The sequence below is a fragment of the Vanessa cardui genome, chromosome 12 (assembly GCF_905220365.1).
Source record: "Vanessa cardui chromosome 12, ilVanCard2.1, whole genome shotgun sequence".
Classification (NCBI taxonomy): domain Eukaryota; kingdom Metazoa; phylum Arthropoda; class Insecta; order Lepidoptera; family Nymphalidae; genus Vanessa; species Vanessa cardui.
This window is the reverse complement of record NC_061134.1, coordinates 13,088,926-13,103,039: the sequence shown is the minus strand read 5'-3', so window position 1 is coordinate 13,103,039 and position 14,114 is coordinate 13,088,926. Positions and strand designations below refer to the sequence as shown.

At 32.6% G+C, this 14,114-nt stretch overlaps 2 protein-coding genes across 2 annotated transcripts in view; one reads left to right on the top strand and one right to left on the bottom strand.

The window, feature by feature from the left end:
- The window catches only part of LOC124534130 (protein yellow), a 39,799-nt gene extending 26,480 nt beyond the window's left edge, over positions 1-13,319 (bottom strand). The window contains exon 1 of the mRNA XM_047109825.1: positions 13,173-13,319. The gene's annotated coding sequence lies outside the window, so the exon portion shown is untranslated. The remainder of the gene's footprint in view (positions 1-13,172) is intronic.
- LOC124534129 lies at positions 5,482-8,314 on the top strand. Its single transcript, XM_047109824.1, has one exon. It carries the CDS (start codon positions 5,518-5,520, stop codon positions 7,717-7,719), a length of 2,202 nt encoding a protein of 733 aa, XP_046965780.1. The 5' UTR covers positions 5,482-5,517; the 3' UTR covers positions 7,720-8,314.
- Positions 13,320-14,114: the final 795 nt, after the last annotated feature.

Genomic DNA, 14,114 nt, shown 5'->3' with positions numbered 1-14,114 from the left:
TACCTTCGATAATAACATCAATGATTCATTCAAAAATTATATCGAATTAAATTAATTATTATTTAATGCAAACTGTTGTAATGACTAATTGCGCTAACAATTCCCCAATATTAAAACAAATTTCCAATTGACTTTCGACTCTAATAGCTTGGCTACAGGGTCTGGTTTTGTTTTTCACAATAAGAAACAATATTTACGTTATATTTCCATAATATATTGTTAACGATGATGATTTACATTACAATAAAAATAATGGCGGCCTTGTGCAGGGCTGCCTATATCACATTTTTTTGACATCAAATTAACATTTTTCAATGATGTAGGTAGGACAAGTGAGTGTCGGAAGGTACGTAGTCACCACTACCCATAAACAATATTAATCATTCCTTTTCACGAGCTAACCCCTCAAACCGAAACAGAACAATACTTTGTACTGGTTTTGGCTGGTTGATCATAGAAAATCTGATGAGTGAGGTGTACCTACTCAAACAGACTAGCACAAAGCGGTACCAACACTAATCTATCATATCATCTATCTTACACGCAAAAATAGAGTAAAGTAACAGCCTGTAAATTTCCCACTGCTGGGATAAGGCCTCGTCTTCCATTAAGGAGAGGGCTTGAAACATATTCCACCACGCTGTTCCAATGCGAGTTGGTGGAATGCACATGAGGCAGAATTTCGATGAAATTAGACACATGCAGATTTCCTCACGATGTTTTTCTTAACCGCCGAGCACGAGATAAATTACAAACACAAATTAAGCACATATATACAGTGGTGCTTGCCTGGGTTTGAGCCCGCAATCGATTAAGATGCATGCGTTCTAACCACTGGGCCATCTCAACTCGAAAATATAATATATAAATTATGTTTGCAAAATCTAATGATAACCAAGACAAAATGACAAACCAAACGTGAATTCATTTTTCCTTTAGGTTCTTACGTAATAAATACTAAATAGGGGGGAAGGGGGTCGGCCCAATCAGTGTGGTCCCAATAGGATAATAGTTTGTATGAAAATTATTAGAGTATTTTGGTTACAAACCAAATTAGTCAATACGGCGTTATGTCATTTAAATCTACTTATATCATTAATTATATCACATTATTATTACATATTATGTATATAACAGAAACTATTAAATTTACTTTATTATATATACAATTATCATCGTAAGTTATTGATCAATACTTTGTATAACTATAATTAAAATTATTGTATATGGCATAACATACTGGCATATAACACTATTTCTTATTTTAAAAATTATTGAGTTATCATTAAAAAAGAATTGGATGGTTACGGGTCATTGTAATGAAATATAGAGTGATTGGTGCATTATTGTAACAACAGCCCATAAATTTCCCACTGCTGGGCTAACGCCTCCTCTCCCTTTGAGGAGAAGATTAGGAGCATACGCTGCTCCAATGAGGGATGATCGATTCACATGTGGCAGAATTTCGTTGAAATTAAACACATGCAGGTTTCCTGACGAACTACTCAAATTACACGTGTTAACTGGTTTAATATAAATACGAATCTCATAATTATAAAAAAAAAGTAAAATCTAAATCGAAATATTCGAAACTTGATAGTCGACCTCCTTTGAAAACTAGCAAATATAATTCAAGTCAACTTATTAACACGACTTGCATGTTTATAATTAAGTATAATTATGCAATTACATTTGACAACCCTGATTACGTCATAGCAGATGTTTCGTTAATAGAAAAATAAACTTTATTAATTTAAAGTTTACATATTGTTATTTAAACTTATTCGAATACGCTTTAGCAAGTAAGAGAACACGCCAAGAGCAATTTTTATTTTCTTAGACGCTAATTTAAATCATTGTCTCTTATTTAACACATAACATTACACATATATTATTACAGCTAAATGCATTATATTATTACTGCAAAAACAACTTCATACCAACTGGCTGTCCCATGACACATCTCTTTTTCAGTTCATATAACAAAAAATGATCCCATTTAAGCCAACACACTTAAAAAGTACATACAGTAGCGTGCAAAAGTTTTGGGCCATCCTATTTTTTATAAATATTGCACAGCAATACGAAGGTAAAATAAATAAAAACAGCCTATTATAACAGATATTTACTTATTTTCGAAAATAACGATTTATATACATTGATATTATTCTCAAATAACTTTTTTTTTTTCAAAATATTTCTATTAATAACTGTTCAACGTATCGGGTCACATGTTATTATGTAAATAAAAAATCAAAAACCAAAAATAACAAAGGTGAATTAAGGATAAATGTTTTCTATTTAATTATATGACTTAATACTTTGTTGCCATGCCCTTGGCAGCGATGACTGCAGCGCACCGACGAGGCATTGAGTCAATTAACTGTGAGATTCGGTCTTTTGGCAATTTTTCCCATTCTTTTCGCAAATGATTCCACAATTCTGTCTTATTGGAGTGATTTTCCGTTCCAACCCGAACCTTTAGGTCTTGCCACAAGTTTTCGATGGGATTTAAGTCCGGTGATTGTGACGGCCAGGGTAGTACACGGACTTTTCGGCTCCTAAAAAAATTTTTGACAAGACGCGAAGTGTGTTTTGGATCGTTATCTTGCTGAAAAATCCAACCACGAGGCAATTTTTTTGTCGCAAATGGAAGCATGTGGTCTACCAGAATATTCTTATACATTACAGCGTCCATATTACCTTGAATTTCCACCAGCGGACCAACGCCATCTGCAAAAAATGCTCCCCAAACTTTGATGTTCCCACCACCGTGTTTCACAGTAGGAGTCTGATACCTTACATGATATCTAGTACCTGTTGGACGTCTTACGTACTTCCGACCATCGCTTCCAAACAATTGGAATTTCGATTCGTCAGAAAATAGCACTTTCCGCCAATCTGATGCTGTCCAGTGTTGATATTTTTTTGCGAAGTCCAACCTAGCCTTCTTATTTTTTTTGCTAATCAGTGGTTTCTTCACGCCAATACGTCCAATCAGTCCCACGTCTTTCAGGCGTCGAGACACCGTACTGCGACTAATATTGGCTAGATTTTCGCTGCGTAATTCACGTGTAACATCAGCTGCAGTTTTTCGCGGATCGGCAACACACATTCTTCTTATAATTTTGTCGACACGAATTGAAGTTTTTCGCGGCCTACCGCTGCGTTTTTTATCGCACAATAAGTTAGTTGTTTTATATTTGGAAATAATACGATTCACAGTACTTTTACCAACTGATAAAGCCCCTGCAATAAAACGTGAGCTTTTTCCCTCTGAAGAAAGCTTAATTACAATTTCGCGAACCTGAATGTTCGTGTGTTTCGGCATCGTGGCCACAAGATGGCTACTTTTCCTTTGTAGAATATTTTTTGACACCAGCAGGCATAAACAATTAAACAAACCGGGAGTACAAAGCCGAGGCGTGTAGTGGCCCGAAACTTTTGCACATCAATATCAGTTATTTTACGTAGTACACGTATAATATGCTACGAACCAATCAAATTTTTGATGTTTTCGTCTATATTCGAACTATCTTACATATTTTAAACGATGGACCAATGAAAAAAAAAAAATATTTTTTCAATCAAATGGAAAAATCCCACTGGCCCAAAACTTTTGCACGCTACTGTATATGTATATGTATGTACTTATAACATTCACACAACTATCAAATTAGAATATTTGTGTATGTGTGTGTGAAAGTGCGTGGTGCATACGTATGTATATTATAAATATAGTATAGCCTTCCAACCCGCTTGGCGTGGCTGCTTACCTCTAAACAGTCGCTAATGGAATAGAAGGCGAGACCTTCGTTGAACATTGATACATTTTTAAATTAATAAACTAAAATTACTAGTTACAAATGCGGCAGTGCGTTTCCTTATTCCAAAAGCATTTTAATTTTCATTGGGTAAAATAATTGACTTAACGACTCGATTGGTTTGAATTGAAAATATTGTGTCATAAGATACTAGCGACCCGCCCCGGCTTCGCACGGGTGCAATGCTGATACTAAATATACTACAGATTGTTTGTTGATACTTTGCTATAATGTACACGTATCTGCACCAGGGCCCAGAGTTCAGGGGGCCCTCTTAACTAAACCTCAAGCTTATGAAGCTCGAAAATCACGAAACTGCGGACAAAATTTCTATTTGGTATCTATAATTTTAAAGGGTAATTATTAGTTAAAGAGGGATGGGAAAGCGGAGGAAAGGCCCGATTCTTTTTCTATACACCGGTGCCCTTCCTCACCTAGCTACGCGACTAACATATATTATATACAAAAACCTTCCTCATGAATCACTGACTAACTATCTGAGGTTTCAATTCCTCTCGAGGTTTCTTGAGTCTTGTTTGCTGATGTGGTGTTTGATCTGAGTATATTGTCAGCGAATCATCTTTTAATTTTTTTCTATTTTTTAAAATGATTCATTATATTATTCGCTGTTTTTTCCAATTCATAACATTCTTTTGAGAATAGCCACATCAAAATCCGTTGCGTAATTTCAAAGATCTAAGCACACCTCTGGACAAACTGCAGTAAACGACTTTGTCTTTAAATACTATGCAATGATATTGTAGATCGTTACACTACAAAATTTAAAAAAAGTAAATTCGAATTTCAATTCCATTCCGTGTTATCAAATGCAATGTTGTTTACATCTTTAAAGAAGCATCAAGTCGTATTTTTGTATTTAGTTGTTATAATTTTAAGTGTTTAGTAATAAGTGTATTATGTAATTATTTCAATTAAGGTACTTGCGGGTAACAAGGGCCACCGTCTAACAAGGGCCACGTGTCGAAAATTATCCTAAAAAACCGTTTTATCCATTTCTAGACACGCACACATGTAAACGACCAATAGAAAAGCTAGCCTGCGTATCGCATGACAATGCGCCACGCGCCATCTTGACAGTAGGTCTGCGACTATCGAGTGTGTTCGTGCGTGTTGTATTATTATAAAATTCTTTCGTTAGAAATTATATAAAATATGCATTAAATGTTTGTTTTTAGTTAGGTTTGGAATTTGTATGTAAAATTTAGAAGATATAGCTTCTGTTGAAGGTAAGGCTTAAATGTTTTTTTTACTATTATGTGTTTTTATCTGTTTTGCTAAAAAATAAGCCAAAGAGTCTAATTAGAGCCACATTCTAGGCGGCTTACGAGGGCCGGCCCTTATTAAACTTATTGAATTAATTTTCATATCTTTTTATACTTGTAAATTATTATGTGTTATTTGTATTACCTTATATCAAAGTCCTAATTTCTATCATTAAAAAAGTAATATTTGGAAGATTGACCCTGGGGGATAGTAATAAATTGGTATTATTAGGCTTTTTCTGATATTTTTTATTTTTCAGAAGTTTAATTAACTTATATCATCTGCTGCATTTTTCCTTGAATGCGATAGGAGTGGCCATGGCTTTTTCATTTTTTTTTTGCTTTGTGTCGTGAGGCTAGACTATTGGCATGAGCTTTATGTATGTCGTTTATTTTTGTAGGTTTCAATAATGGAACATTCCATTAAAAGAAATCGGGGTCTATGGACACTTCAACAGCTGGAGGCAGCTATGGCTGCTGTCAAAGACGGAGTCATGTCTCAACGTGCTGCTGCTAAACATTACTCTATACCCAGAAGAACATTGGTAAACCATCTGAAATCAGGCAAAGTGGAGAAACAGATAGGACGTCGCACAATTATGACGAAACAGCAAGAAAATGATCTAGCTTCAAGGATTAAGCGACTAGCATCCATAGGATTTCCTTTAACGCCTAAATTGTTACGCCACCAAGCCTTTGTTTTTTGCGAATCAAATAATATTCCGAATAATTTCAATAAATCTACGAAGCGAGCTGGCAAAGATTGGCTCAAACTATTTTTAAAAAGACATACTGAGATATCAAAGCGCAAAGTTCAAATATTAAATCCCGGAAGAGCACAAAAACTTAACAAAGCAATTGTCATGCAACACTTTCAAGAGTACAAAAAAATTTACGAACAGCTAGATATTGCTAATAATCCACAGCGCCTTTACAATATGGACGAAAAAGGCTGCAGACTGACAATCCACAATCAACCTTTGGTTTTAGCTCAAAAAGGGTCAAAAAGAGTGCACATGGTGGCACAAGAACATGCCGAAAACGTTACGATAGCCGCTTGTGTAAATGCATTGGGTAACGCAATTCCCCCAATGATACTATTTAAGGGGAAAAGGATGAAGCCCGAGTACAACGACAATTTGCCTTCAGGATCGTTGGTAAAAATGGCACCAAAAGGAAGCATGACTACGTCACTATTTGTTGACTTCATCCATCACCTGGGTAAGTTTAAATCGGATGGTCAATGTTTGCTCATTTTCGATGGTGCTTCGTGCCATTTAGATTACAGCATTGTTGATGCGGCAGACAAGGAAAATATTATACTGTATTGTTTGCCTTCAAACACTACTCATGAACTTCAGCCTCTAGATAAAAGCGTGAACAAATCGTTTGAGCATCATTGGGACGAAGAGGTTTTAACATTTACGTATCAACATCCTGAAAAAAAAATTACAAAAGCCCGTTTCAATTCAATATTCAGCAGGGTTTGGTCGAAGTGCATGACGCATGATATCATAGTAAACGGCTTTAAATCTACTGGTTTGTATCCGTTCTATCCAGAGGCGATACCATCAGAAGCCTATGCTCCTTCTGTTCTTACTGAGAGGCATTGTCAACAGGAAAATGTTATCCCCCGATGCGATTCACCAATTCCAGGTCCATCAGGTATTAATAAAAGTCACACAAAACTAAGACCTCAGCCTGATAGTTCTGATTCAGATGCCACTTTATGTGAGAATCAAAGTCCTAGCTCTCCATCCTTACTGCAACCGGATTTGTCTCAGCCACATATAGAAATTATCGGAGTCAAGAAAAGATTAGTGTCCTACAGTACAACTGATTCTGACTCACCTGATCCAGGGAATCACAATACTAATACTGAAATAAGAAGACCAGTTATTTATAGCTCTGATACAGACTCTTCTAGTGTTGAATTGACGAAAATGCTCAATGAACCCGGCACGAAGTCTTTCTTCGGCATATACTCGAGTTCAACAGACAATGAAAATGAAAATTCTGCAACTAAGCAAGATCGCACTCCCATCAAGCAGATAACTGCTAGGCATGTAAAAGCTACGAAGAGCTTAAGACCTGTCACAAGTGACGAAAATTCTGAAGATGATGTACCACTAAGAAAGTTACAAGAGAGAAAGAAATCATTTCAAGAGCTCATACCAACACCAAACTTTGCCATTGTCAAACAAAACCCAAAACGTAAAGCAATTAATTACAAAGCTCAGATTGTTACTAAAAATTTATTTGAAGAAAGGCAAACTCATAAAGAGAAGAATAAGAAAAGAGAAAGAAATATAAGTGATACTGATATAGAGAAGCAACGGAAATCAAATCTGAAGGAGGGTCACCGGCGAAAAGTAAACATTAAGGATCGTTCTAGAAGGTGCGAAAAAGGAAAAAAAGTGAAAGAATCAAAGAAGAAAAGCAAATTAAGTAGAGATGAAATTGATACTAATGATAGATGGTACTGTTATGCATGTAATACAGAAAGATTAGAAGATATGCGACAGTGTCCATTATGCCAAAAGTGGTTTCATGAAGCATGCGTGGGACTTACTAAAGAAGATACGGATTTTGCTTGTCCAATGTGCAATTAGAAGACTGAGAAACTTAACTTGATCTCAAATAAGACTTGACAACCTTAGATTTTTCAATTTAGTTATTTTTTATTATATATTATCGTAAAAATAAGCCTTGTTAGGCGTACATTACTATTTTTACGAATTGTGATATTCAATTTAGTTCCTTTAGACTCAAATCAGTAAGTAATATCGTTATTATTATAAAGTACAAATTACGTGAGTCCAATAAGGGCCACTTATGTTTGATAAACATATTTCTTTTTCTAATTTATAGTGTCGATATATATAGAGATGTAAGAGGTGTTCGTAATTATTATAATTCTTTTCAATTTAATGTTTAAAACACATTTTCGAAGTGAAAATTTGTTACTTAGGTTTAATAAGGTCCATGTGTTGTTTTTATTTGTTATGAAAGTGAATTTAAATATGTTTTTCTTTCTTAAAAGTCAAAAATTGTTTTTGTAATTTGTAATTATAGTTTATTTTTTGTTATTTGGTTATTCTGGATATTTAGAAAATGGCCCTTAATAAACTACATAAGTATAAATAGGGCCACTGAAAGCTTTTTTAAAAACGACTTTGTACTTGATATTATGTTAACGTAACCGTGTTGACTGTACTTTTTCAAATAATAAAGAAATGAATAATAATTTGATAAATAGCGTTTTATTTTCTATTCATTATTATTCTTAATATCTTGGTTTTAAATAAGGTGGCCCTTGTTACCCGCAAGTACCTTACTACATATTATATACATAAATATTTTAACAAAAATAAAAACCGACTTAAAAAAAAAACACTATTTGAATACAAATAAATATGCACTAAAAAGTAATAAAAATAATTGCGTATCCAAAATAGTTTTTAGAGAGGTCCTAAGTAAAATGAAATGAAAAATATATAAATAATAGTTTATGTTGTTTGTACGTAATCATTCCGTCAGGAGTGTTCTATGTTTACTATACTATATTTTAGTAAACATGTGTACACATTATATTGAAAATATCAACACTGTTGTATACAAATTAGTATCACATGACCGTCGTGACCGGACGATCAGTGTCATTCGTTTGTTTACAAATTTTATAAAATACTTGTTACCGACATTCAAACAAACAATTCATACAAACAACGACGGTATATAAACAATTATTGTTACGATTCAATAAAAAAATATGATGCGTTTGGAATAAAATCAAGTTTGAAGTGATTGCTCTGATTTACGTATATAACTAAAATCAAAGTCAAAAATGTTTATTCAAAATAGAAGCGTTTACATTTGCGTATCGATAGTCAAAAGTTACCGGTTCGGAATTTAAGACCTCGGACCTGAGAAGAACCTGTTGACTTCCAGGCAGGATATATTAATTTAAATAATTGTATTAACTAACATGACTGTATCTGTTTAAATGTTGAAAAAGTGTAACTACTGAGTTTCTTGCCGGTTCTTCTCGGTAGAACTTACTTTCCGAACCGGTGGTAGCTTCACTTAATTGTTAAATGACGATTCAAAAGTGCTTGTAAAAGCCCACTTGAATAAAGTATATTTTGATTTTTTTTATTTTCGGCGAAAGAACCTCAACGGGATCTTTTTTTTTAATATCATGCTATATGTACAATAACAAACATATTTTTGTTATTTGAAACAGCCTGGAGACGATCATCTCATACCCAAGGCGTGCTGTCAAATATAAAATCATTAGTGCTGTAATATCCTTTAGCACACAAACGCTCTTTACGTTTTTTCTTAGTTATGTCTTAATTCTATTTATTATATAGGTTAGTTTGGTTTTCATTTTTGAATGTCAATGTTGTTTACAAATATAAAAATATATCACCTTGAATTCTACGTTATGAGTCGATGGTATAAATTTACAATAAATAAATAATTATACTAATATGAGCTGAGATGGACCAGTGGTTAGAACTCGTGCAACTTAACCGATGATTACGGTTCAAACCCAGGCAAGCACCACTATATATATATCCTTAATTTGTGTTTATACTTCATCTCGTGCTCGGCGGTGAAAGAAAACAGCCTGCGACTTATCTCGTTGAAATTCTGCCAAATGTGCATTCCACCAATCCGCATTGGAATAGCGTCGTGGAATATGTTCCAAGCACTCTCCTTAATAGGAGAGGAGGCCTTAGCTCAGCAGTGGGAAATTTACAGGCTGTTACTTTACCAAAGATATTAAATTAGCTAATAATAGAATGAATAACTAATATAGAAAATGAATACTACTTATATCTACATTAATATTACTTCCAAAATTCCAAAAATTCGAAATTCGAATTCAAACTTTTTTCGCAAATCCATATCATAGACTAATCAAGCTCTCGACCAATGATATCGCTTTAATTTTACGTCAAATATTGTTTCTTTGACTTTTCTTTTCTTATGGTTAGAAGAGAGCATAGGCATATATATATTATGCCTAACACCTTTCGACCAACGGGCGAGCCGCAGGCCAGACCAGTCTTGTTATAAAATAAACCATATTGAACATGTGCCAGTTGTACGTACCAAAAAACATTTTGAAAACAGCCTATTGTCTAGTGAGTGGGTCAGATCAAAATATTTTTAAAACTCTTTGCGATTTCTCTCCGCTTAAACATAACACCACCCACACAAAAAGTTTTGCTTTATCATTACATAGTATAAAACAAAGTCGCTTACCGCTGTATGTCCCTATTTATGCTTATACTTATCTTTAAAATTACGCGACGGATTTTGATGAGTTTTTTTTTTATAAATATATTGATTTAAGAGGAACGTTTATATGTATCATACATGCACAATATTGTAAAGAAACACTTATCATTTTAAAGTGATGACGTGAATAAACACATTTTTAATATAAGTATTGCACTCGTGCGAAGCCGGGTCGGGTCGATAGTACCGTATAATTATATAAATAATTTGTAATCTGTTACTTTTTTTTGTGGGCAGGCAGACTGACTATTTGGTACAAAAGAGCGTCATAAAGTTTGCTGTAAAGATGTACGAATCAATATTACGCCCAAAGCACGCAAATAGATATTTAACGAAAATATCAATTGGTATCTAAGATAAAAGATCGTATGCGCCAGAACATAGCAAAATCAAATATTAGAATAAAAGTATGCGCTTTTGACATTTTACGAGACATCCATACAAAATGATTTTGTGAGTAGCTGATTAGCTCCTCTTGTATAAACTTGGCTCACAGAATCCCTACCTTGGTCTAATTGTAAAAAAAAAATATCACGCCCACACTGACTTATTGCCTCAACCGGTAATAAGGACGACTGGTTTATTTGATCGGAATTGCGATTCAATAGAGAAATGCTAGAATTCTCGATAATATTTCAAATTATTATAATCAGTATTGTTATTGTAGTCAGTCAGTCAGTCTGACATTGCATTAATACAAACAAATTAATTATACTACACTTACCTAGACCGAGCCTTTGAAATTGTTATAGTATGTATATATGTATTTAATTTATACCTATTTCATATATAAACATAGTTGACTATGTTTACAATTACTTTACACGTATAAAAATATAACGACATTTTTTATTTATTTTTTACGACTTCATTATTACCGAGTCGATTTATTACTTTCATAAATATTTTTTATAAAATAAAGTAAAGCAACCTGTTACACAATTTGAATTTATTTCAATAAAATTAATTTCAAAATGTTTTATTTTTTAGATAGGCTATTAGACCACCGTATAGTAAGTCGCTATAGACATTTACGATATGATAAATAATAATTCCTTACATCGCCTATGCTCGATCAACCGTGGCAGTCAAGATATGATCCTTGTGTCTGTGTATTCACTGAATTACCCTAGAAACCGGAACACAACAATGCTAAGTATTGCTGTTTGGTAGTATATCTGATTAATCTGTGAACCATTATATCAGTATCGTTATTATTATGTTCGATATTTAAAAAAAAACGATATACGTGGAAGTTCATAAGTAGAATATAATACAATATTTAAAAAAAAATCTATTTATATAAAAAAAAAAATTTTTTTCGTCTATAATTAGAAAAACATAGTCGAATAAGATAATCGGTAACAAATATTAACTGTTTTAATTTTTTAATTATGACATGCTCTTTATTTCTTAAGATAATTGAATCGTTTCATTGTGAAGTAAGGAAACAGGATGGCTCCAAGGTTAAGTATAATAATTAACTTAATTAAGAGATAACTATCAATACGATATTATAATGTAGAGCACATTACGAGAAAATATAAACAAAAGAACGACAATAAAGCCTTAATTTTAAAACTGTGTTGACTAAAAACTGGTAATATTCATTAATAAAAATAATGATTTAAATTTTTGTTTGTATCCTATATTGACTTTATTTAACTTATGCCTTTTGGCATTGGATAAGACGGCTATTGCGTAATCTAAAAAAAAATACACTGACTTAAGTGTATCTGTGTTCTGCCTTACCTTCTAGCATTACTAATAAGTATTATTTTCGTTTTAATATAGATTATAGAATAAGCTTCTAGATTATTGCAGAGTTTTATCTGTTTTATCGAAATCGTCAGACCTTATGGGGGTAACCGCGACCATCCACATCCAAAAGATTTACCATAAAAAGTTATTAAGTTCATAAGGATAGATGAATTATAGCTTGTGAAATATCGCGATCGTTTTACAAGTTCGCTTATTCTTAATATTATAAACGCGAACGCTTGTGTGTTCGGATGTTTGTAACTACATCGTGTTCTAATCACTGGACTTGCGACGGCTATTATGAAATTCGGTAATATTTTGATTTTTTTTATTTAAATATTTAAAAAAACAACAAACTCTTAGACCTGGTGAGTGATAGCAGATATTTAAAATAATTTACATTACCTGTATTTTATATTTATTAAATATTCGCTTACGAAATGTGTTGTATAATATATTAGTATACAGTGTATATTAATTGAGGCATATCTACGTAAAAATAGAAATTATAACTCCAAAAGCATTTAAAATTATACTGTTTTTATGTATTAAGGTAAAAGCATATATGCATTTTTTTAATACGAGCATCAATAAACTGCTTGCTCATAGTTTCACAAATTCACACTTAATTAACTTTTCACAATAACTTCTGATAGCAGTATGCCAACATAAATTTTGACACAATTTTTTTTTCAAATTCATAACCGACAAAGGAATATTTGGTTAGGATTATAATCTAGCTAAGAACTATGGAAATGCGTTTTAACTTATATATAATATTAATCTCTACAGTTAAAAGTCTGACAAAATTCATAAGTTGATGAGAAACATAGCATTCAAAAGAATTTCTCAGTTACCTACAAATGTTTATGCTAATTTTTTTCCGTTGCTTAAGCAGTTAGATAAACTAAAAATATGCAAACCACATTACAAATATACTTTTAAATGATAAAAATATACGAATATAATAGAAAAAGTAAAAGATACATACCGTTTTTACACAGGAATGTAAAGTTAGTCACAGAATCACCGAGTACAGTACAGTTATCACAAACACTAGCGGTCGTTCTCGTGTGCGCTTGTAAACTGGTAACCCACTCCTTGATTGTCAATTTGTTGGATTCGTAGTGTGACCACACATTACGGTTATCATTTTTCTAATTATAAATTAATAAGACGTTGTTCAAGCAAATGATAAGATTGTTTATTTTTAACTGATGCTGTTGGCGTGATTAGAACTAAATTTTCATTAATTGATGATAATTGTGTAACATTTGTCTACATGAAAAAAATAGTAAATTCTTTCACTTATAAAGTAAGTTTCTAAGTAAATTACGAGTTTTATTTATCTTTAACATTGCACATATTGTACATATGACATTGCGTCTTTGTCTGAGTTTTATTTTAAATAAAGTTTATTCCATAGCAGACGGAAGTAGTTTTGTTTTAAAAGAAAATTGTTTTAGGATTTTAATTTATTTTCGACATTACTATTATAACAATGAATAAAAATTTAGCGAATCATAATCATTTCATACTGCACTAATGTTGGCTTAATGTTTATCAGATTGGAAACCAATGTTGACGTAAAGGTTAGAGCAATTTTAGACTTAATAATGATATATGTCATTTATAATGATACATACGAGCAGCGAATGCATAGCTTTCCCCCGCTCTTGCTTCTAAATATTAAAATAATTTCGTGCAACGCTTCGTTCGCCACGTCTTCTTGATATAATCGGTAGCCCATGCTTAGCGTAAATGGTGTGTAATCGCTAATCGCTTAATCGTACAAAAATAGACTTTCTCATGACTAATTAAAATTTTTAATTGCTAAACTGATACTTATTTATTTATTTATTTATTTATTGCTTTAGAAATACCATCGGCATATTCACAAATCATATTTAGGAAAAACAACAAAAGAAAACTT

What these genes read in the sequence shown, in the direction of transcription:
- LOC124534129 (XM_047109824.1), top strand. Translation starts at nt 5,518, where the DNA reads ATGGAACATTCCATTAAAAGAAATCGGGGTCTATGGACACTTCAACAG.